We start from the raw sequence: 25,164 nt of genomic DNA, 5'->3' as shown, positions 1-25,164 counted from the left end.
CCTCAAACATGGGAGGTAATTCCAGTTTCAGGAGAGGCCAAGATTTAGACTCTCCCTTCCCATGTGGTGCTTTGCTGGGCTGCTGCTTATACAGAATTCCTGTTGCTAACCTGTACCCTTGTGAAGGCTCTCTGCCACAGCTGCAAGTTTGAAGTGCATCATGTGTGCTTCATATCACCTATGCAGAGATACTTCACAGACAGGGTAACAGTTGCTCAGCAGAAATGCCACTGAGAAAATGCAGGACTCGCTCCACCCCAAAAGGTTTGTAGCAAGAGCAGGAATAAGCACTTGCACTGTTTAAGGAGAAAAACAGATGATTTTTGCATGTTCCTCGAGGGATGCTGCTATGCAACCATTACTCTTAATCTTGCCCTAAAGCTAGTTTTGAACTACACGTTCAGAGATGAAAGACACCATTTATTTTCTAACTAGACTGAAGCCTTTGTTGTCTTTCCGCCCCTTGTTCTCTCTTCTTGAAGCTCTGCATTAATTTATATCCCAAATCAAACTTTTTGATAGCACCAAACTGTTTAGAAAGGTGCTTAGAGAGCACCTCTTCAGTGTGTACCTTGACTACACTTTGTGGTGGGGGTATCTTCTGTCAAACTTGGTGCAATTCCATTTCATAATGCACAACTTCACCTGAGTGTGTTTCAAGGGATACTAAATTATATCGACATATCAAATATATGGGTTAACTTTTTATGATCTGTCACTCATAAATCCCAGAAAAAAATAGTCCAGAGCTGTGATGTAGTGTTTAATCTTCTATTTAGGAGGACTATTGGTTGATGTAGTTACATTCTGCTAGTACCTGAACTACCCTCACTGAGACCAGTGGCTGTCCTGGGCTAAAAAGCTGGGATCTGACCTACTGTTCTTTCAGGTGGCTCAGTTTCCATATCCCAGAGTTTTTAAATTTGGGGAATGGTTTGTATTTAGACAACAGCAGCCAGTGCTTTAGAGTGGTAATTCAGTCTGGTGTGGTATACAGGGGTGAGAGCAATTCAGTGGAATCATGAAAAAATGTCCATGGTGGCAAAAAGTAAAAAGTGTGTATTTTGCCATGCTACAGGGAGAGAAAAGTTAAAGTTTAAATGGACTTGAGCCACACCTTGATAGCAGAGCCTGTTGGATATGCTGGGAGGAAACTTGCTTTTGTACAACTTGTGCTGTATCTGGTCTCCAGAGTATAGCACTCTGCTCTTCATCTCCAAAATTAAGTAATGTCCTGTTTTTCTCTTTGTAGGATGATGCTAGCACCTCTCCTTCACCTAGTACACGAGGTCCCACCCAGCAGCAGCAAAATTCATCAGGTATTAAGCCAAACTACTAGGGGTTTAGTTGTCTTTTTAATCTACTTTCACATCTTTAGGCTCTGGATTCATCATCCTACTTTTGAGTGCAGCAGCAGTAACTAACAGAAAAATTCCCAATATTGTTTTACAAAATATACTCAGTAAAAAACTGTGATTGTTTGTTTCACGGCCAAGAAAATTACAATACAGCAAATTTAGTTAAAGATGTCCAGACATGTAGCTGAAGTTCTGCATACTGAATATTGTCCACCTGTATCTTCCAAGAGGAAAAAGCTGTATGGTTTTACTTTTGGTAGTTTAGATGTCCTGGTTTATACAGTTGGGGTTTGGATTTCAAACTGTTACCCTTCCTTAACCTAGTAGCTTGTTGCAGTAAGCCTCATCCTGAGAGTTACCAAGTGAAATTAAGGAGCCTCCAAAATATGTTTTTCCTATGATGAATTGAAATAACTGTATCTGAGCATATAAGCTGCAAGCCAGTCAGAGTCATCTTTGCATCAGCCTTGGCTTTCATACATGCTAAAAGAAACCTCTCCCAAGGGAATGAGTATTTCACCATTCCAGCTTCCTTTTGGAACTTTTTCAGCTCATGATTTGTGTGTTTTGCAAGGGAAAGGGAAGAAGCCAGGAGAAAGGTACATGTAAATGAGGAATGATTTCTAGAGATTTCCTGAGAGTGCACATAATTCTCTTAAAGAACTTTTTAGGAACTGTTAGGAGCAAACGCTTGTGTATAAAGTTGTGTGTTGTTCAAGTCTCTGAAACAGTTCACTTTGGTTTAGTCTATTTGCATAGGAGGAGATTGGAAGGACAGTAACTGTTTTCAGTGACATAGGTTATGTGGTGCAGCTTTGGGGAATGTTCTGTGAGTTAGAATTTTTTTTTAAATATTCTCTGTGGAGATTTGCATAGTGGGGATCTCACTGCCTATTTTTTAGATACACCCACTATTTCTGCCAACTATGCAGACAAAAAAAACAAACACTTCAAAAATTAAAATATAAATAAATATTTTACTGAATAAAATAAGCCTTGCAGCAATTAGCTTGCATTTCTTAATAGAAGTGATTTATGCATTTCCTCCTGCTGTTCCAGTTCTCAGTATTATTTAACTATCTAGTCCCTGATTAAAATTATTGAGCAGATTTTTGCCAATGGTTTCTCTATAATGTTGGCAACGGCACTCATTCAGCAGTCCTGCTTTTGTGGATCTTTCTAGGTTACTCATCCTCACTGAATGAAAGCAGTTATATAAGATAATGGGCTTTCAGGGTTTTCTATCATTAGAGAAAACAATAATAAACAGGAACTCTTCATTTGTGTTTTTCAGATTCTGGGAAGAAGCCATGGGAAAGGAGCAATTCTGTTGAAAAGCCTGTACCTTCATTACTTTCTAGGTGAGCTGCACAGGGTGTGCCTGTGGCTGGCTAGCAGTCAGGGTGGTCATGCTGTCCCCGTGGCACGTGCACAACTCATGTCTTGTTTCATTCCATTGCTGTAGAAATCCATCAGTGGTGAAGAGCTGTGAAGCTAAGAGTCCCACACAATCCCACGTGTCTTCTAGGTACTGGCAAACAGCCTGGCTTCTTAACCATTTTGGCTTGTCCTTTGGCTAATCCCATCATTCAGCACTAACATTTGTCCTCTGTCATGTCTTCAGTTCATTCTCTTGCAATCTTCTTTGTCTGTTGCTTCACAAAGTGTGAAGGTAGAGTGTGTCCTGTCAAAAGCTTGTTCCATGGGAACAGGCCCCTGCTCAGGTGGGCATAGGCATCACAGATGTTAATCACACTTAAGCAAGTGCTTAAAGCATCTGTGCTTGTGTATCAGAGGCATGGGCTTGGCAGTGTGCTGTGCCACATGGAAGGCAGGTTTTGGAGCATCTTTTTACATTAGGTTCACAATGACCCTGCCAATAGGAGAAGTTTTTATAGTCCAACCTCTGCAGAAATTCAAAAGCAAAGGCAGAAATTATATAAAGAGCCTGCAGCTGGGAAAAGGGAAGTTATTCCTCCATCCATGTAATTGCAGTAGGTTCATGAGAAAGGACAGCAAAGCTTTGGTGCAATAAGTTAGTAACATCAAGCTGTAAAAAGGCCCAGCCCCAGACAGGGCATTCAGAAATACATGGTGCAAAAGCTGTTAGGTGTCAAAAGCCAAGAAGCCTGAGGTAGGATTCCAGAAGCCCTGTCAGTCAGAACAGCCAAGCTGCAGTATCACCATCCATGTTCCTACGCCATTTATGTTGGACAGCTAAAGAGGGACTCAAACGACTCTTATGATTCTATGACTTCCTCCCAGTGCTGGTCCAGGACCACACAGTGATACTGCAATGCTGAACACTGAGGTGGATGGATAAGCTGAATAAGGAGGTAAAACACAGATATGCATGTGTATAGCATTTACTGCAAAGAGCTGTCCCTTATTTTGCTCTGTTATGTATATGACAGTGCTGATAATCTGCTGAGAGAAAGTTGCCAGTGGCAACTGTCTGCACATAACTTGCTGCTGTACTAAAGATGCTGGAACATAACCCTGCCCAAAGATTCAGAGGGATGCACCAGTGTTGCTAGAACAATGTACAGTCTCTCCAGCTCTCCTAAAACCAATGTGACACAGTGGCTCTAGGAGACACATGGACATTTCCAATAGATGTAGAAAGACCATTCCTTCTCCTTTCAAATGGGAATGAAACATGGGATATTTGAAACAACCACCAAGTTTTTGCCAGCTATCTTCTGTAATGCCATTCCATCCTGGGAGGAGGAGTTCAGTGGGAAAAAATCCTTTTCTAGTTAAACTCCATGTGACGTGCTCAGTCTTTGCTTGCTTGAATCACTTCTGTGAGGGGAGCGGGGCAGGTTTCAAAAGCTCTTAGTGGTGACCTGTTTCTGTTCCTGTTCAGTTTGATGGCATTTTTATCTGTCTTGACTTTCAGCTTAGCTGTGAGATGGTAGGTGACATGTTAAGACTTTCCCAAGAAAGAATTGCAAGACTAAGCATACGCTCAGAAACAGCAGAATCTCTGCCAGCCCCCAGTTTGGGACCAAAGGTGGTGGCAAAGTTATTTGAAGCCTTTTCTATGAATTAATGGTTAATTTTTGAAATGTTTTAGAGTTACTGATTAAAAGAGAAAGTGAAGCAGCTTCCGCTTCCTTTATTTATTTTATCAGCCATTATAAGAGTTCAGCCCACTGACTAATACCATCCTGGAACACTGATAACACAAGTGTACTAGCCATTAAGGGCAGATTGGTTTTGTTCCTGGGTAAAGGAAAAGTGCTTGTGGGCACAGAGGGCTATCAGCAAGCTCCTCTTGGCTCAGCCAGGCCTTCCAATGAAAGGATTGCTGGGTTATTCTTTTCCCTGTAATATTTTTCGAACCAGTATTCTACTGTTACTTAGCACCCAATTAAAGTCTGGGTTGCTGTACAGAAAACAGACTGTGATAGAAAAAACAGACATCTAGCCTGCAAGTTGCAAACGCTGTAATAAAATACATGGTTAAACAAGCTTTATCCACTGAAGATGCCTCAGCGTTTTCTACTCTGAGATCGCTGAGGTTCCCAACACACACACACACAAGAATAAATTATGTTTCAGTACAGTCTTTGCGTTCAGTACTTCTGGAATGGGAGAAAGCAGCGAGGGTCAGGCTGTGCAAGCAGGAGCAGCGCTGCTCCCTGACTGCCCAACTCTTGGGAGCGGCACAAGAGGGAGCCTCTGGTCCAGTGCTCGAACACGGGAGCGCCTGCTCTGGGCTCGGTTTCATTTCCTCAGGTGGGTGTAGCTTGACGTGCGTTCCAAGGAACTGACTGCCTTTTTTGTCCTCTTCTTCCGTTTCTCAAGGATGAAGCCAGTGAGCAGCAGCAACGATGTGGCTATGGATGCCTTAGATTTTGATCGAATGAAACAGGTGAGTGAAAAGGTCTTTTGCACTTAAGAAGTTGGACTAGCTACCCATTTTCCCCCATGCATGCGCTGTACAAGCAAAACAGCTGTTCAGTCTTCTGATTTCCTCTGTAATTAGCTGCTTAGAGAAGGGCAAGCTGGTCAGCAGCAAGAGAGAGCAATGTCACTGCTATTTAATGGTGATGTGTGTGCAGAAACATGCAAATATGGCAGCATCTTCTGTGTCCTGGGCCTGGGAGTGCAGACGTAGCTGTTAGGAGTGCCAGGCTCTGAGAATCAGCAGAGGCGGGGGACAAGCACAACCATGTTAAACTTGCATTTTTTTCCACCAGTTAGAAGGAAATTCTGAGCAGCTGACTTGTGTTTTGTCTCATCAGGAAATATTGGAGGAAGTTGTAAGAGAGTTACACAAAGTGAAAGAGGAGATAATTGATGGTAAGAAAGAGAAAAATCATTATTTTTCTCATCTTTATGACTAATTTCCCATAGATAAGGTGATAGGAACTGCAGAGAGTTCCCTGGTGTTTTCAGACTTCTCTGAGCAAATCTGATTGATACACACACTTGAAGAACAAGTGTTTACCTTATCTGAGCTCTGACCCTGATATTGTGTTTACATCCTTTGTTTTTATGCTTTTGATGAGCATTTTCACTCCCAACCTGTGAGAAATTCACTGGGCAGTGTTTCTCACAGGTGGGAGGGTGAGAAAGGACCTGCCTGTAGCCTGTGGCGTGTCAGTTTATCACAGTCAGGAAGTGTAAAACCACCTGTGACTAGCCAGCCACACAGGTCCTGGGTGAGGAGGGAACAAAGGCACCAAACTGAAAACCCTTCCTGAGTATCTTCTGTAGGTTTCCTATGCTTGAAGAGCTATTTCAGACCTTCACTCGATTACAGCTTTCCATATATCCATGTATTTTTATAATTCATTGGAAAGTACCACATGTGTACTACTGTATATGTACTTTTCATAAATCACTCTGATTTTAATCAGATATAAATCACTCATCCTTTTACCAGCATGTACTTTCTATACTCAGTGTTTTCCATCACACTGGGTATAACATTATGCGCTAACTTTTTGGTTTGTTTTTCTAGCCATACGGCAGGAGTTGAGTAGAATCAGTACAACATAATGATTGCAAAGCATTTGGACAGTATGAAGAATTTGAGGAAGATTGGATCATTTCTAAGTGTACCAAGGTCACACAAGATGGTGAGAGAGGACACCTGCACTGTCTTTGTTCTTATACCCTTTTTATTAGCAGACTCAGCACACTTTGAAGCTTGCTGCTGCCTTGGATTCGCTTCATTTTAAAAGTCTTAATCTAAAGAATATTAAATTTTAAATTTCCGGATTTTTTAGATTTCATCTGACACTGCACATTGGATTTGTCAGCCTTTTTTGTATTTTGTATTTGCTTATTTAAATGTATTACCTTTCTTTTTAGTAGTAGATAAGAACACACGTGAACCATTTGCTTTTGATAGATGACTTCAAAGTAATTTTACTAGTAGTCTGCAATGTAAATGAAGATCCTTTGCCAACAGAAATGTATTGTGGCATCACCAGAAGAAACAGAGACATGTTAGTTGTCAGCCAACAAGTTTTTTGTCTCAGAGTTATCACAATATTAAAAAAATGGTACGTCAGTGCATCACAGTATCTGTGTTCATATTGGTAATAAACTGTTTATTGTCCACATGGCCCTGCCCTTCTTTGTTTAATTTTTCCCTTGAGCTCCCACACTTTTATGTCACGTGCGCAGACAATGAGAAGAAGGTGACTGAGGGTCACCCTTGGGGTGGCAGCTCTGCCCAGCCAGTGCCACAGAGCACAAACCCTGAGAGTCATAGGGCTGCTTCAACACCAACAGCCCTGCCTTCTTTTAGAGGAAGTTGTGGCTCCCACCTGCCAGCCCTCATATTACCAGCTTAGCACCAACTCCTGCAATCAGGCCGAGTCAACCTCAGTAGCTTTTTGCCAAATTCAGTGAAAGATGGTGGCATACAGCTTTTCTTCTCTGGTCACCACTAACTGTTCACTGCATCTCCTTCCATCACTGAAAAAAACCCCCAGGTCCTATCACCTGCACTCATAAGGGCTTCCAGTAAATACAAGGGAGGCATTTATGCCAAATGAGGTTACCGAAAGCTGAAATCACTGGCCCAGCACTGCTGAACTAGAGGCTTAATGGGGGTTATTTGTTAATATTTCACATTATTATTGTGCAGGTCTTGATCTTTATTTCATGGAAAGTGAAGTCAAAGATGCTTAACATGCATGCCAAGTCTTAACCTTTCAGGTCATACCATTTTTTTTCTTTAGAGCCATGCTTTCCATCAGCAAAAGCTTGGGTGTTTCTGCTTGACTTAGTCTGGCACAACCTTTACACAGCAGTAGTCTTGATACCATCTTGATAACTTTGTGCAAAAGGCAAGAGATTGGAGTTCAGCTATTGAGATCTGTCAGATATTTTCCAAGACCCCTGGTTTGCTTCAGGCCTTCCTGAAGTTTTTATTCAAAAAGCCAGGCCCTAGGAATGGTTCTGAGAGCCAAGCCTGGGGCAGCAGCCCTGGAAAACTTATGATTGTCCCCTTGCTTGCATCCCGCAGACCTTAATCAGCAGGCAGGAGGGACTGATTGACTGCCCAGAACAGCAGCTCCAGGAGTGGCAGGGGGGTGGGGCCTGCTTTGCAGTTAGTGATCAAATATTATCTGCCTTTGCTTCGAGAGCATGGGGTTGTCCTTCAGCACTCTTCAAAGCAACCCAATAGGCCTTTTAGAAAGGAGTCTTTTTTACAGTGTCCTTAAACTGTAGCCTAAGTAAGGGAGAAAAAGGAGAAATTTGAGTTTAGTGCAACAGTGAGCTCCAAACTGAGCCTACTGTCTGTTAGCTGTTTGCTTAATGCCCATAGAAAGCGAGAGGTTACATGGTGGGCTAAGATTTCCACATGGGAACTAAAGCAAGCAGACATCAATGTGTATCATAATATGACAACCCCAAGACCATGAGAAGGAGCCTTTCCAGTATGAAGAACACAGACAAGCATCAGTAACAGCAAAGAGTATGATGCTCTGTTGCATAGATCCCATACAGTAGCACATCAGTTTCTTAAGTATAAACCCATTTAATGCTATACCTGACAATGGCAAGTACTCTTCAAAACCGATGCCTCTCAGATGATCACAACTGTCCTGTGAAAGTCCCATAATCGTAAATTCAGTTTGCTTGTTGCCTCTGGAGAGAAAGGTGTCCCTTCATGCTGGGCTTGTTGAGCCACTGCAGCAGGGCAGGCCACAGGCATTTTACACAGCAGAAATCAAAGGGGCCATTAACCCCCATTCCTACAAATCACACAGCTATTTGTTTCTCCCGTCTCCTCTTGCCAGAGCATTAGTGTGGCCCCACAATGAAAGAGATCTGGATTAATTTTTAAGCAAAGGGAATAAAACTATGCATAGCCCTAATGAACTTTTAACCCAGACCCATATGCCCTGGGGTTAAAAAAAAAACAAAACCCTTTCTGCCAGCATCACTGGTAGTGGCAAGGACAAGTGCCCAAGGAGAAGACAAATCACAGCCTTCTCCAGCAGCACCAACACACCCCGAAACTCAGCTTGCCCAGCCCATCTGCAGGCACAAGGCTTCCAGCTACTCCAAATCCTGCTATGATAGAGTGTAAAGCAGGAGGCCTGTGGGCCTGCCTGGGCAAAGCAGGCTGGGACCATGATGAAAATGCTGATGGGAGGCAGGATAAGAAGCGGTTGCCGATTTTGGTCACCCTGTTTACACCATAGCCTCTGTGTCAGGCTGGGCCAGTAATCTATGGACCACATAGGTGACTGCATCATGGAACAGCTGAGCAAGGGAATTATAGAAAGGTCACTCTCCATAGAGAAGTACGATAGTCAGAGTTAGGAAGAAAGCATAATCTTTATTATAGTTTTTATATTAACTTGCTAAATTGGCCAAGAACAGCTCGCTAAGGACATGGGAAGTTGGATGGGAAGTTGGATACATGATCATGGAGTGCCAGCAGCACTGAAGTAAATGTATAAAAAGCTGAAGCTGCATGACATGAGTACTGATACAAAAAAGATAATGGAGGTTCCCACACTCTTCCTTTGGGAGAAAGTGGCTTTACTAATCAAGACATAACATCGTAAGTATGTTCTTCACTGAAGAACCAGTGAAGTCTGAAATGTCAGAAGAAGCCCTGTTCTTCCTCTTCTTTTCCAGAAGCACAACCCACAGACCCAAAGGGTATCTGTGAATGAACGGGTATTTGGTCCCTCCATCACAAAGGATCTTGCACTGCTGAGAAAATCTGGGTATTTACCCAATGGCCAAAATCAGATGAATAAGAAAAATGGAGGAAGGGGAAATGGAGGAGGAGCCTGGTGTGGCAGGCTAGCAAAAACAAAGTGCTGCAGGAGGAAGGAAAGAAATTGCATTTATTGAGGAAACTAAGCTTTCCAGGTCTAACAACATACTTTGAGGGACAAACAAGAATGCACAATATTGCTTTTCTTTGTTACACACATGGACTTCCAGAATAAAACAAAAGTTAACCTGTTAGAGGGTTATAGTAAAAGAGGACCTTTATAGATCTCTCTTATAACTACTTAGTAATGACCAAAGTTGTCAGCTTTGCAGAGTGGAGGGAAGTTACTAGACAACAATTTGAACTCCTGACTCCCAAGATACTGTTCTGCTTGGAGAAAGGTATGCTGACTGAGGTTTTTGATTATACAGAATTACTGAAGCTAGCCTGGAATTTTTGAGAGGACACACAGGAAGAACTATTCCAGTGGGTAGAAATGACAGATGAAGGTTACTATCAACAGCACAAAGTAAGACACATAGGCAGAGAAACAACCCTAGCTCTGTGTTCCAGGGAAATCCCCTTAATACCATCAGTGATGGCTTTTATAAGGCTGGAGTATCACGTGCTTTCCAAATGCCAAGTCAGTGCCCCTTGAATGACAGAGGTTACTATTATGCTGAAAGCAGTTAGGAACAAATACCACCATAATGTCTCTGTAGTCTTCAGTAACATATACTTCTAGCTCCTCTTCTCAGAAAGAGGTACAGAGAAGACTAGGAAAGATTATCAGGAAAGTTAACAATTTTGGTAAGCAGCAATTAAAGCTAGAATCTTCCCACCCACAGAAGGATTTACAGTAGGACTTACAAATCTGAGAAACATGAAGCTATGAATACTGTTGAAAAAGTGAGGGAGAAAGGACCACCCAGTTCCTCCAGGGGCACATCCATACTGCTGAGCAGGCAGTGAGCAGAAGACTAGAGGAAGGGTTTACCCATGCCATAGTTCAGCTCTGCCACTTACCTACAATGAGTATTAGATCCTAAGAATAGAAATGGATTCAGAAAAGGATTCACAAAACCCTGGAATAAACGTCAAAGAGCAGCTACTAAAATAATTATCCTAATATACAAAAATATACACATATTCCATTGCATTACAAAATCTCTGCTACCAGCTATTATCAGAAGCAAGATACTAGATTAAACAAGACTCTGAGATAAAGACACCCTTGTGTTTTCCAGAAAGTATCATTTACTACTGCGTGCCATTTCTTCCTGCTTTCACAGTCATACACACACAGAGCATCCACATCTAATCAGGTGTGAAGAGAAACCTGATCTAAACTATATACATGCAGGTTGGATGGGGCTCTGAACAACCTGATCTAGAGGGAGGTGTCCCTGCCAATGCATGGGGGTTGGATCTAGACAATCTTTAATGTCCCTTCCCACCCAAACCATTCTATGATTCTATGTTCCCTCAAGCACACCAAGCATGCTGTGTTGCAGACGAGGCCAAAACTCACACTTAGGCACACTTGGCCCAGGAAATCAATTCTAAGCCTAGAACAAAGGTCTGCATAATCATAGCTCCCTCTCATCTAGTTTCTCAGGGTTACATACAAAAATAGCCTTTATTAAAAAGCATCAATAGTCTAAAATAGTGCATGTAATTACTTCATTTTCACTCTCATCCTCCTAGTCTAAGGTGCACACACCAGTGCTACTTCAGCATACACAAACATCTTTCTACTTCTGCAGAAAACTCAAGTGATTCAAACAAACAAAACACCAACACAGCAGCAGGAGCTAGTCTGCTAGTTTTCTTTTGCCAACTTGCAGAGTCTCTTAACCCTTGAATAAGGACCAATGCTGTCATCAAAAACAAAGTCCCACAGAACTCGAATCCAGGACTGGTGATGTGGGAGGTTATCATAATACTCTGCTGCAATCTTCTTCACCTGGAAGAAAAAGAGAGAGAACAAGCTGTTTAGCTGCACAGTGTCAGGTGTGTTTCAGTCTTCCCATTCAGATCTGATAGCACAGCCATAAACTAAGTGACTTGTTATTGCTTGTGAGCTTCTGAAGTTCAGCCAAATGAGATGTACTTCAATATATTTAGATTCTTCTTAGCAGATTTCTGATGCAAGTTTTGCATCACAATGTCAGAATTTGAAAGGTGATGAATCTCTGCCTTCAGTCAGAACTATTTTTTCTAATTTGGAAGGTGGAGGAATCTCCCCAACGAGATGACTAATCCACTAATTCAGTTTATAAACTGCCAAGACTCTAACAGACTGTATTTAAAGCTCTATTTGCCACTTGTAATACTCGTCTGCTGAGGTTTTTGGGTAGGAGAGAAATACCAATTGAGAAAACGCCAGACAGGCTTGCCAACACTTCATTTTCTTTCCTCCATTCTGCTTCCATGATGCAAATCTGAGAGACAGGTTCCTCCAGCAGGCAGAGGAGACTGCAGGGGTGGTCTATTCTCCTCAGTTTGGTGTTAAAAATCCTGCAAAATTCATTACTGGATCACAAGTCTAATAAAATTTCATTCCTGTTACAAATCCCCAAGTCTTGAGACTGTTGCCACCAGAGAAGTATTTTGTGTCATTTGGAGTCATTGGAGTCATTGTCTGGTCTTGGAGTAAGACCGGAACCAGAAGGCAAAGAGGTTTCAAGCCTGGCAGGTTCAGGAGACTATGAGGATTTTGGACCTATCAGTGGTCCCCACTCCAAGCAGATGCTCTGCTTTTTGAAAACATTTATGAAGCAGAAGAGTCTGTTAGCTATTATACTCTTGTACTTGAAACCACTTGAGCATGTTTTTATTACAGCTCCACCTCCCAGACTAACAAAGCTCTAATCTAGAGTAGCTGGTCTTTCTGGACAACATGACTTCTCTCTTGAAAAACCCTGCAGAGTTTTAAAGCCAGCTATGCTAAGCACAGTAATGACTTCCAGTGAAGATCAAAAGGGTTACACACAAATTGTCACCAAGGAAGAAGATCTCATCAGCATCTGAGGTGTAATGGTGGAATCTTAACAAAGCATGTTCACTGTTTGTGAAAAGGTAAGAATCCCAGCAGATGTTAAATTATAAGCCAGTACCAACCACTGCTAGTTACCTCATTAATTCAGCTTCCTAGTAGATACTTCCCCATGAGTAGGTTAGGTTACATATAAGTTTTGTTAAGATCTTTTACGTCTGTACCTCAGGCTCTGTGCACTCTGTGCTCATGGCATGGCAGTGTCATGTTGAAGGTTGAGGATTCAGTTCAGGTCTGCCTTCCACTGAATACCTCTGACTTCCTAATAATTCTGTATATCCTGCTTTAAAGTGTTAGTCTGTACTTCAAATGTGATTTTTTTTCAGTGGGATTCAGACAGTATCAGCATTTCCCCTTAGATGCATTTGTTAATGACTGGAAGAAGGGAGATTTCCAGGCACTGGGTAAGATCTCTGGAGATGCAAGTTTAATTCCCTGCACTCCATATGCAACCACAGTCAGAAATAATTTAATCTGTGTTTTCCATCCTCCTTTTTCACAGCTGGATAACTGAAATAGCCAAAGGATGAGAGAAAAGACTTCTTAGACAGCAAACTCCCTTGAATTAAAGCCACTAATGAGGTCTTATGCAAACGCACAGGGGCTGCCCCAAAAGCTTGACTCCAGCTCTGAGATAGTCATTCCTTAGCACAGAGAGTGACAGACCTTCCCTCCTCATCTGTATTTCAGATAATTTTTCTGAATTTTGACTTGCAACAGTAATTCAGCCCTCATCTATACTAGCCAAGTTCATATCCAAGTCTACTAGTCCTCTCTTCTCCAGAACCCCCACATATTATTACTTGCCCACAGAAACAATGATCTAAACCAGACGTTTTCTCAGCTGGTTACATTATTCTGCACAGCTCTTGATCATGTTAGACTAACCTCTACAAGGGCTTCAGCAAATCATTTGTATTGCCCATTGCACATAGGAGTGAAGGGCTGGAGGATCATAGACACCGATTTGGCTCCTACAAGCAACATCTCAGGCAGTGGCTGTGCCCTCTGGCACCAAAGGCTAACTAAAAATTACCCCACTGACAAAGTAGAAAAAAAAATAGCTCAGAGACGAGGCCAGTAAACAGTCTGTCTATATTCAACCCAATAGTTTCTGTTGTTTCTGCAACCATGAGCAGCAGCATAGCCTGGGCACAGTGCTGAAGAGTTCAGGTGGACACAACAGGCAAGTCTGGAAACTTGCACTTAAATATGTCCCACACTCATATGCTGCAGTTGTATTACAGATTTAAAAGAGGCACCTAGAATACAAGTATTATTGTATAATTAAGAGGATTAATCCAAAACCCAGCAGTGAATTTTGAAGCAGATCATGGACACTATACTCTGGAAGCAGACCGCCCAGTCATGGCTGGCAAATTGCTTGCCAGCATCAGGTGGTGGTGGAGGTGCCTGTTCTCCAAGCATATCTGTTTAGCACCTTCCTGCAGAGCATGGTGACAGCTCATTCCAAATGAGACACCCAGTATGGAAACCACATGAGATGACCAGGGTTGCAGTGGAGTGTGTTATCCTAGATCACCTGTGGGACAATCACTTACACCTACACAAAGTAGAACTTTGCTCCTGCTAGGCTTGCTCCTTGCCCAGCAGCACCTTGTGCAGCAGTTGCAGCAGTTGCACCGCTGGCGAGGTCCCTGTGCTCTAGGCAGGACAACTATATGAGATGTACAGAAACAATGGACAGAAGGTAAACTGCACTCAAGTATTTGTCACAAAAAACTGGGGTAAAAGGAAAAATTAAGGAATGCAGTTAGAGGGAGGACTTTCAAGGGTCTTCTTATGGAAAAGACAAGTAAATTTGTTAGGTACATGTTTCCATTTTGTTATTACATGGCAAGAAAGAATTTTATAATTGGCTTCTCTTGCAACACAAAAAAGTTTCCTGACAAAAAACACCTGACATCTTGTAATTTGTTTCAGTATCTCTGTATGTAAAAAAAAATAATAAAAAATTACCTCCTCCTTACCTACCAGAAAATTTGGGGAGGAGGGAGGCTGAAAGTAATTGGGCTTTAATTCAGATTTCCCTTTAAATAAAATATGTTTAAAAATATAACATAGTAAAACATTATGTTAAATGAAACATTTATTAAGTAATCTTAGGCTGAAAGAGTCTTCTTCCATGTTGCATTCTGGGTGCTGTACAAAAGCTGTGGATGGCACTTCTCAGGCAGTAAGTTTTGCAGCCAGATCACAGATGATCCTCACAAGAGGATGGCACTGTGACAAAGTAATCCTAGATCCTGCTCCTGACTTCCCCCTCAAGCACTCCATATTGCATTGTCCATATAGCATTGGAGATGATGCATTCACTTCAGTTCTTCCCTCTTACAGATCTCAACTGTAAATCTTCACTTATTCCTAGTTTTGTGCATGGAAGTTACCATGGAATACCAAAAGACTGAAAGTCTGCAAGATGTTTTAATAAGCACTTGGCACCTGGTGTATTAAGGCTTTTCTTCAAGTAGGTCAAGGTGGAAGGTAATAAATCACATCTCAGACTGAAACTTTGCTTCTGATTTTGAGCTTGCAGAGCATGGCAACAGAACCCCTGTCCCCCTCCATTGTGTCAGGCTCAAAAGCTGAATGCAGCCTAATATTTCAAAACAGGGAGTGCTCAAGCTAGCCCTCCCAGCCATCACAGGGTTAATGAAATCTGCAATTCAAAACTAGCACATCTACCATGTTTTCCAGTCTTGTCTGTCTAATAAATCTGGTTATATACCATGCCTTTTCCTTTCAGCATAAGCTTAATGAGTAACAAAGTTTGACTCTGGTAACACTGCAGGTTTTATTGCGGTACTGAGCTCCTCCTTGTTCTCCTGTTCCCTCTCTCCTTAAGTATATTCAGTCCTTCAGATAATGAAGAATGGACCTTTTTACTCATTTGGTAAACAATTAAGTACTTTATAGTTACAAGTCTTCATGCAAGGACTAATCTATTCATAAGTCTATAGGGTGTCGGGTTTTTTTAGAGCAGGTCCTCCATTATATTAAATTCCATGGTCTCTTGTGCAACCATTCATTATACTAGTGGGGAAAGTTCTTACTGCACACTTGTGTCACTCATCTTCATTATCTGGAAGCCTACAGCACAGCCTAATTCTTCCTCTTTCAAATCTGTCACACTCCTAGGGTAAAGGTCTTTCCAGTGGCAAACACATTAGTCAGAACATTCTAAGTGAGATACCTGTAACAAAGGACAAAGCTGAATTTACGTTTTTGATAAGCAAGTGGAAGAACCAGTTACTTTCCAAGATTAAGATCCAGTTATTCTCTATCCTATTTCTCCTCTACTCTCAATCATGCAGGAACAAAAAGAAAAATAAATAAAATCTTTATTCTGCTTTCTACTTGCCAATAATTAAAAATAAAAATAGCTACACTGAAATGTAACCCATATTACACAATTCAACACTAGAAGTTCAAGAGCCTAGCAGACTAGGTCTGAAAAACTAGACCTTTGCTGAGTGAAGAATTTTCTGGGAGGTTAAGCAGGGGTGAGCAAGGGAAGGTTTCTAGCCCCACCTGTTAGGAAGTTCAACCATTAAAGCTAAGCAGAGAGGTTCTGTCTCCTTATCTCCTTCCAACAAACAGAGAATTTTTTCCTCAACTTGCAGAAGAGAATAACCAATTTGTTTCAACAGACAAAGGATTTGTTATGGTTTTGCCTAAGTATTGTCACTTCATAACAGATTTTCACTTGAAACTCATCACTCATCAAAGACTTGAAGTTCTTCATACGGTTCTGTCAGGCAACAACAACTGACAAGTCTGATTCCTTCTCCACCAGCAGATCAAGTCCCATTAGCCCAAGAGCTAGAAATACAAGAACATAAAGCCATGAAATACAGCTCCTAACTTATCCTTTTTACACAGGAGGGCAGACACTTCCAGCTGCTGCACTGCTTTGAAATTTGGCTGAACTATTTGTGATATGGGCGAGGAAGAGCTTTTCAGGTATCAATCAGGTGTGGAGCAACAGTCCCAGAAAGCTCAATTAGTCATTCACCTCCCATGTGTGAGACAGTGAGCTAACTTTCTCCTCCTATTTACATTTCATTAATCTAAGTATCTAAGCCTATCTAACAAGTATGAACATTTGAAGCTAAAGTTAAACTCCTACACTTCTCAGCTGAGCTATCGGGGCTATCAGCAATGGGAGTGTCTGACAGGAGAACTTCACGTGTGAACGTGGATTGCTTTACCAGCTGCTCCAAACCACACCAGGAATGGCCAGTTTCCTCCAGACAGACCTCCAGCAGTAAAGGAGATAGGTTAAAACAGAACTGCAGGCTATACAGAGGTTCCCCAAGCTCACCTACACCATAAGAAAATCTCATTTTGAATCTCCTCTGAGTCAGTGTTTCTGTGATGAACAACCAGCCCATAAAGCAGGGTTTGCCTGGATATGCTGTCATAAAAGTTGTACATATTCTGCAGTAGTGGGGAGGTGACAAATCCTGAACCTCAGCCTCCTCAGCTATACCAACAGCCCCCAGCTTTGCATCAGACCAGAGGCAAAAGATGTTTCCTTCCTACTGAGCCAGAGTATTTGTTTGTAGGAGTAATACTTTGAAGTCACGTACCTCTAACACTGTGAGCACCTGCTGAGGAACCCTTGTATTAAAACCCAGAAGAGCAGCTACATGCCTGGAGGGAGATTGAAAACCATTCCTAGACATCTGGGCTTTGCAAATTTGATTCCCACAACTGATAAAACATAAACAAAAAGGGGCTTGACTTTCAAAAGAGAAAAGCCAGAGCACTTTCCCAATGACAGATCAGGCATCCTCAGTTACTGTGTGTAGGACAGCAGAGCTAGAATAAGTAATGCACAGTGGGGATTTATTTTCTAGTGCTATTTGTGTCAGGATGGAACATGCCCTGATACTTATGTCATCTCAGGACACAAAAATACTTTTCTTTGATACTAATCAAGGAATAAAGTTAGCAGATTGATCATTAGACAAATTTCAAGTGGTAATTGCCACCTGTCTCACATTAGATGGGCCTTTAAAATTTCAAAGAGCCAAAACCTGGTGGCTAAGGGAAGAAAACTGAGAAAAGCATTGTTGGATGATTTGGTAATGCAAAAAGTATCAGTTAAGCCCTATGAGTCTTGGAAGTTCTTCTTTCCTTCAAATAAATTAAACATTACAGTAATTTGGCTGTCATTTCTCTCAACAACCTGCTTAAAAAGAAAGAATCCAAAAGTTTTCTTATTTTTTTACATTGATCTATTGCTATAATGTTGACTGCTTTGTGACAGTTAAGCAGCTTTTATAAAAATCCTATTCACTTATGCCCATGCCTTACTTACCATTGGCAATCTGCATCCAGGAATGCTGGGAAAGTCGTGGTGCTCCATGTGGTAGCCTACATTAAAGGTGAGGCAGTTCAGAGGTCCATAATAAGAGTATGTTTCGTAGCCTTTTAAGAACATGTAGTGTTCCGCTATGAAGTGCCCAGAAATGGGATGTAAACCCATACAAAGAATTGTACCTGCTATTAAGTAAATAATAGGTTTGAGCCCCCAAAAGTAGTAAATTATAAGGTCCACAGAAAACTGGACAAGAGCATTAAAAATTTCCATGTTTGTAATCGCTTTGGGGTTCACATAAAGTGGCCTCAGACTGTAGAACACAGGTTGGAAGAAAAGCCAAAGCAGTTTCCGAAGCGGCGTACAGAAGAACCAGCCTTCAAAGTCTGTAGGAATGTCCACATCCAGGTTGTCCCCACCCAGGTACCGATGATGGTCGATGTGGTATTTCTTGAAGGAGGCAGAATAAGGGATGCCAACTGGCAAGTTGGCAAAGACTGCAAACCATCGGTTCCACTTGGCCTGCTTGTTCCCAAAGGCAACATTGTGTGAAATATCATGGATGGCGAGGGTCAGCGAATGGTTGATGCAGCCCCCAAAAGCATAAGCCCAGAAGAAAATCCATTTCCAAGATAAGTCCTTCACCAGGTAGCATGCTAGGAGCTGCATGAAAACCATTCCAGATACAATCCACTTTAAATGTGGATCTGGTCTCATCAGAGTCTTGATCTCTGGATACTTTGCTAAAGGAAAAATGCAGGGAAAGCCTCATTAGATCACAGGTAGGTAAAAATAATCACCACTAGCTCTCTATTTTTGTCACTGTATATTTGAGGCCCTAGTTTTATAAAACAGCAGTTCTGGAGCTGAGTTGCCTTTACTAATGTATGGGGTCTATTCTTACTGCCAGCATAATGTCCAATTGTGTGAGAGAGATCTTTTTACTATATAATGAATATATAAGCATATATATAAACACTTTTTTATATATAGTTGACATATATATTTCAAAAAGAGAGACCTCATACCTGGTGGTCAATACATGGCACCACGTGCCTTCACAAGGATGAGTATTAGTGTGCCAAAACCCACCTGGTTTAAGCTCTAGGAAGCACCTTCTGTCAAGCTTTTAATTTCCCTTTTTATTTTGCCTAATCCACAATCTGCTTTCCACAAAAAGTGTTGCAACTACCTTCTCTGTAGCCCTTTTCACACTGCTGCTTCAGACATACTAGCCCTAACATTATCTGGAATCCGTAAGCCGATGAGAATTTTCTCTGTTTCCATGCCTTGGCCTTGTTTCCAAGTCACACACCAGAAACAGGCATGAAAGTCACATAATCACACAACAGCTTCATACAGCCTCACAAACACTGCAATTCTGCATCAGAGACATGGGTGAGGCTGGCTGGCCAGGTCTGACCCATGTCATGACATGATTGGTTTACTGATCTTTGGTTCTACTGGCCATTCATTTGTCCTTTTAAGAAAAAGAAAATACACATAAGTACAGCTTATCTTCTAGGTGCTGCTCATTGCTTCAGGTCTCTTCTTTCCAAAACCACACTTCTTACTTCCAGTATTCATTTGCATATGATTTTTCCACTGCTTTATGGCAGTTACCCACCACTGGCCTCCCTCTTTTTTGTCATACTCTGCATTTCTCAGTAATTACAGCTTTCAGAGATAAGACTGCAGAAGCCACTCATCCTGAACCCTGAGGTTACACTGTATGTCCCTATAAGTTTGATAGGCCCATTTTATGAATAGATAAGTAAATACCATCTGACTGTCACTGTATGTTACCGATGCAATAAAAGCTGACTATAATGGTTTGCATTCATGCAGCTGTATATACTATAAACAACCATGGGAGACAATACACGTAACTTTATGTGACCTTGCAAGCAGTGGCAGGTGCAGGAAAACAGTGAGTGCAGGAAACAGAGGTTTTTACAGAAGTGAACCCTGAAAAGTTTGCGGAAGTTCAGAGAGATGAAGCACTACTTAAGGAAGCAGGATGATGTGGCCATGCTCTGCAACCATTCATACAACTTTTGGGCATGTTGGCCAACTTCAGCCCTGCTTAACAGAGGCTAGAGACAAAAAAGATTACACAGGTTTTGTGGAAGATGATGAGAAAAGAGATATTCTTAATTCTTCCCCATGTGAGGACAGGAGAGCAAAGTCACCACAAGGCACATTCAGTCAGGGGGGAAATTTTCTAAGTGGTGGGAAAGCTCTAGTAAAAGTTCACATCTTTCTAAAGTCAGCCAGACTGTTTAATAAAAATCTTTGGAAAGCCCAGGGGTTTTGGTTTTGCTGTTTTAGTTTTGCCCTTTTCTTTTGCAGGTAAATACCTTTCATGTTAGAAATGTACCAAAATTTTACACAAAGTGCTCAGATATCCATTCTAAAGAATAACTTTATATCATGACCATATATATGGTCAGAATATTACAGACAGAATATTACATAGCTAAAAGTCCTGATTAGGACCATCTGCCCAAAATCCAGAAAATCCTGTAATAAACCAAGCCACTTGAAATTTTCGGTCTTGCAGTTGGTAGAGATAATTTACTGCAGTCACTAGAAGAGATGTAAACCAACCAAATCTGTCCCTCATCCCAGTTAAATTCCAGTCACTTGACCAAAATAAATTGGGGCAATCCCAAGCACAACTGCAGGTTGGGAGGAGAATGGATTGAGAATAGTCCTGAGGAGAAGGACCTGGGATTCATCTTGAAAAGCTCAACACAAGCCAGCAATGTGTGCATGCAGCCCAGAAAGCCAACTCTGTCCTGGGCTGCATCAAAAGGGTGACCAGCAGGCCAAGGGAGATTATTCTGCCCTTCTATTCCACACTTAAGAGAAACCAACTGGAGTACTGCATCTGGTTCTGGAGCTCCCAACACAAAAAAAAAAAGCATAGACCTGCTGGAGTTAGTCCAGAGGAGGGCCACAAAGATGCTCAGAGGGCTGGAGCATCTCTCTTATGAAGACAGGCTGAGACAATTGGGTTTGGTAAGCCTAGAGAAGAGAAGGCTCTGAGAAGACCTCATAGCTGTCTTCCAGTACCTAAAGGGGCTACAGGAAAGCTGGAGATGGACAAGAATAGTCCAAGTGGAGATACTATGCAGTGTAAGACTTGTAGAAAGCCGGTTAAAGAGAAGAGGAAGGGGGAAAAAGCATCTGTGTGATGCTGCTGTCCTGGACTATGTTCTATCTACTATGAGTCCCTGCCAAAACAAATAAGAGACACCAGGCACAGGATGTTAGCCTTACTACCCTGTGCTCTGTGCTGGAGCTGGTATTTGTACCAAAATAATAAAACAAAAAGAGTCAGTTTGCTGACATGATAGTGTTCTACTTTTTAGCAGGTCAGCTCATGAACGTGCTCGTAAACAGCACAGCACATTTGAGTTGTATTTACTTCAAACCATATGCAAGCCAGGACACAGGTAGGACGCACACAGAGGACAGAACACATGGCAAAAGCTTCTGGCTGTGCACAGTTTCCTGCTCCCCTCCAGTATGCAAACTAAGATGAAGCCATTTTTGCCCAACTAATTACACTGAAGTTTATATATCCATGAGGCAAGAACAAAGGTCTTAATCTTGTATTTGCTACACACAAACTCCTAAACTGCTTTGTGCTGGCCAGTCCATAGGAGCTGGGCCACCCAGAATCATAGAATCATCAAGGTTGGAAAAGACCTTCAAGATCATCAAGTCCAACCATCCACCCTAATAGCCCCGTGACCGCTAAACCATCTTCCAAAACACCGTGTCCACCTGTTTTATTAACAGCTCCAGGGACAGTGCCTCTACCACCTCCCTTGGCAGCGTGTTCCAATGCCTCACCACTCTTCTGTGAAGAAACTTCTCTCAATATCCAATCTGGACCTTCCCTAGTGCAACTTGGCCCCATTTCCTTTTGTCGTATCACTAGTCACTAGGGAGAAGAGGCCAACACCACCTCACTACAACCTCCTTTCAGGTAGTTGTAGAGAGCAATGAGGTCTCCCCTCACCTTTCTCTTTCCCCCTTAACCCTCCAGCCCCAGTTCCCTCAGCCTCTCCTCATAGGATCTGTTCCCCAGACCCCTAATCAGCCTAGCTACCCTTCTCTGCACGCTCTCCAGCACCTTGATGTCCTCCCTATACTGCAGTGAACAAACCTGCACAGAGTGCTCGAGGTGCAGCCTCACCAAGGCCAAGTACAGGGACAGGGTCACCTACTTGGTCCTGCTGGTCATACTATTTCTCAAGCAGGCCATGATGCTGTTGGCCTTCCTGGCCACCTGGGCACACTGCTGGCTCATGTTCATCCAGCTGTCAACCAACACCCCCAGTTCCCTCTCTACTGGGCAGCTCCCCAGTCGCTCCTCCCCAAGCCTGTAGCACTGAAACACCCACCAGAGGCAAAGCATCAAAGTGGTACCACACTGCTGGTGTTGGCAGAGATGGATGGTGTCAGCACATCACTATGACAGCAGTTATGACCTGCTTGTTTATGCGCTGGTTCAGAGTAAAGGGATGTAGGAATGCTAGGAAGAGGACTTCCACCTCCCTCTGAGACCAAAACCTGCAACATGGAGTAAGCTGAAGCCTGCAGTTGCACTTAATACATTTCAGCAGAAGACTACAAATGCCTAAAACAGTGAATTTCTGCTAATGTGATTTATTTTGTAGGTGATCCCCACAGGGAATTAGCATGAGCACTGAGACAGCAGCTAGTCTCAATGTGCTCATCAGAGAATAAGCACAACAGTGGCAGAACTGTGCCCACGTACTGTAGCATATGAGGAAACAGACTTGTAGTTGCTTTGCCAGAAGGATATGTAATTCAGAGCTTTGATTTAAGCTAAGGAGATATGCATCTTGCACATTTCAATAGGTAATATTTATGAGAATTTTCATATGTGAGATTTAAGTAGGCAACAGCAGAGTCATTTGTAAGAAATAGCAGACTAGTCTCTAAGTAAGTGAGCAGAGCTGGAAGCTATTATACTCAAATCAGTTCAATGCTAAAATGAAACAAATTTGGGCTGTTTTGAATCACATCCCCTAATAGGTTCATCTAGTTCAGCAGCGTCCTGCCATAAGCTAGCTTTGAGCCAGCCCAGTTGATACACACAGCTCATAACTCTGCTGCTCCACTGGAACAGGTTGTCCAGACAAACTGTGCATGTCCCATCCCTAGAAGTGTTCAAGGTCAGGTTGGACAGGGCTTTGAGCAACCTGAGCTAGTGAAAGAAGTCCTTGCCCATGGTAGTGGCATTAGACTCACAGCGTTCTCATTCAGATATATTGTTAATGACTGTCTTTTAGACACCTGGGCCACTAATTCTCGAGCCAGGGAATAAAACTTAGCGACTGACCATTGTTACCTCTCAGTTGCTTTATAGAAACATACTGGGGCGACAACTCATGGAAACACCACTTAATGTAGAAAGAAACTGCTTCATGTGTTTGCCAATTTTGTGCATATTTTTTCTAATGGATAATATCAGTTTTCATTTCAGTTCAAATATCCATGCCTCAGAGAGACCAACATTTCAAAAAGCTACAGCTTAAACAGAAAACCACCAAGTTTCAGTGCTTAGCAACTAAAACCATTAACCTATTGGGAGGAAAATACTTCCTTTACCAGCATGGAATGCTTCTTTGCCCCAGGGCATTGCTATATACAAAAATGTAAAATATATGGATAATTATATGTTTGTTTGTATGTATGCAAGATCATTACAGTGCACTCCACCTCCATGGACAATAGATGCTTTGGTGAGTACATACTCAACACACCAGGGGTCTGCTGACCCTCAGGCTTTGAATAATTCATCAATTATACCAGTATGGTGTGGGATATTGACTTAGTTTCAATAACTTTTATTGACATTTTGGTGTTCATGACACTAGTTACATGATTCATTCTGCCCAGTCAGAAAGATGGAGACTGATTTGCCCACATCTGCCATGTCTCTCTTTCCATGCTGTATTTCTCCATGTCCTCCCTTCTGCTCCAACAGCTGGGGCAGGGGGAGCTGTGGGGAAGGAGACAGACCTTGATTCCAGTTATTTGTCTGAAAACCAAAAAAAAGTGGAAGCAAATCCTCTTCAACTATGCAGCTGACAGATCCTACAAAGAGAGTTTGCTGTGGCAAACATAAGGCAGCCCAATCACTCCAGTACCTCCTTACACTGCAACTTCATCACAGTTTTCACTCCCCTCTCTACAGCAAGATCAGGAAAGCAAGAGATTAGCCAGGGTAGAGACAGCTCACCAAAACATAGTCCCATTGACTGAAAGGATGAGGAGCATGACAACAATAGCATCATTTTATATAATGACATCATTTGACTATCACAATTACATAGTAAAATAATTATTATTTTCCTGAATATAATTTAAACCTGAATCAGGATATTCCACCACCACAAATATGCCAGAAATGTTTTTGTAATTTAAATTTATCCTGGATTAATCTATTAGACTGTGGAGGAGTTAAGAAACCACACCTAATTATTGTAGGCTCTGTACAGCAGATCCAGTGCCTTCCTTTATAAAAGATCTCTTAAAACTTGATCCTGCTCATTAAAGGGGAGAAAAATGCATCAACCAAACAACCCAAATAAAAACAGGAAAAAAATTATCTTCTTTATTAATAAAATGTTGAAAACATATTTTCAGGAGATACACAACAGTATTCTACAACAATTTTGAATTATTAGTTCTTCTCAGAAACTATCTTCAAAAAAGCCCAGATGCCCAAACCAAAAGCCCAGGCATCCCAGCTCAACAGGCTCCAGTGCACAGTTAAAAGCTGCCTGTACAACATGATAACACAAACGTGTACCTTGTCCCTGGCAAGCAGCAAGGACTTTCTGTCGTTCCCTAGCAAAGACTCACCCACATCCTCATTTAATTTATTGCACTACCAAGACACAAGGAAAACCCTCCTGCCAGAGCACTCCCTTGCCCCCATGGGTAGCGCGGGGGCTCTGCCAGCGCAGGCGGCTCCACCGGAGCCGGTGCGGAGGTCGGAGCTGGCCCCGGCCACAGCTGCGGCGATCTCCCGGCACTGTCACCTCGCCATTGCCACCCCTGCCGCCCGTGTGACCCAGCCCGGTGCAGGAGGGCTCCCTGCAGCCGCGACGGCCCCTCCGTTGCCCCCGGGAGACGAGGCGGCGCC

The 25,164-nt window shown here is 42.3% G+C and overlaps 3 protein-coding genes across 4 annotated transcripts in view; 2 read left to right on the top strand and 1 right to left on the bottom strand.

Moving 5' to 3' along the window:
- The window catches only part of EVL (Enah/Vasp-like), a 73,411-nt gene extending 66,468 nt beyond the window's left edge, over nucleotides 1–6,943 (top strand). Inside the window, exons 9-14 of one of the 2 annotated variants that reach the window (XM_009998011.1) lie at nucleotides 1,253–1,319; nucleotides 2,653–2,719; nucleotides 2,824–2,886; nucleotides 5,172–5,238; nucleotides 5,612–5,669; nucleotides 6,334–6,942. In XM_009998011.1, coding sequence (XP_009996313.1) covers nucleotides 1,253–1,319; nucleotides 2,653–2,719; nucleotides 2,824–2,886; nucleotides 5,172–5,238; nucleotides 5,612–5,669; nucleotides 6,334–6,371 — 360 coding nt within the window. In that variant the 3' untranslated portion in view covers nucleotides 6,372–6,942. Of the gene's footprint in view, nucleotides 1–1,252; nucleotides 1,320–2,652; nucleotides 2,720–2,823; nucleotides 2,887–5,171; nucleotides 5,239–5,611; nucleotides 5,670–6,333 lie in introns of both variants that reach the window. The other variant, XM_009998012.1, reaches the window with a different exon arrangement.
- Nucleotides 6,944–11,386: 4,443 nt separating this feature from the next.
- Nucleotides 11,387–18,710, bottom strand: DEGS2 (delta(4)-desaturase, sphingolipid 2). The gene is made up of 2 exons (XM_009998010.1): nucleotides 17,970–18,710; nucleotides 11,387–11,530 (listed from the first exon to the last, which is right to left on the bottom strand). Exons 1-2 carry the CDS (start codon nucleotides 18,684–18,686, stop codon nucleotides 11,387–11,389), a joined length of 861 nt encoding a protein of 286 aa, XP_009996312.1. The 5' UTR covers nucleotides 18,687–18,710.
- A 6,245-nt stretch (nucleotides 18,711–24,955) lies between these two features.
- The window catches only part of YY1 (YY1 transcription factor), a 39,365-nt gene continuing 39,156 nt past the window's right edge, over nucleotides 24,956–25,164 (top strand). Inside the window, exon 1 of the mRNA XM_009998029.1 lies at nucleotides 24,956–25,100. Within this exon, the coding sequence (XP_009996331.1) occupies nucleotides 24,956–25,100 (145 nt within the window). The remainder of the gene's footprint in view (nucleotides 25,101–25,164) is intronic.

The sequence above is a fragment of the Chaetura pelagica genome, unplaced genomic scaffold (assembly GCF_000747805.2).
Source record: "Chaetura pelagica isolate M959 unplaced genomic scaffold, ChaPel_1.0 scaffold354, whole genome shotgun sequence".
Lineage (NCBI taxonomy): Eukaryota > Metazoa > Chordata > Aves > Apodiformes > Apodidae > Chaetura > Chaetura pelagica.
Note: the sequence above shows the minus strand (reverse complement) of the source record. Positions and strands in the feature narration are given on the sequence as shown.

What these genes read in the sequence shown, in the direction of transcription:
- DEGS2 (XM_009998010.1), bottom strand. Translation starts at nt 18,686, where the DNA reads ATGAGACCAGATCCACATTTAAAGTGGATTGTATCTGGAATGGTTTTC. An exon ending in CTGGATGCAGATTGCCAATG is followed by an intron (nt 11,531 to 17,969) that starts GTAAGTAAGGCA and finishes TTTTTCTTCCAG; the next exon opens with GTGAAGAAGATTGCAGCAGA.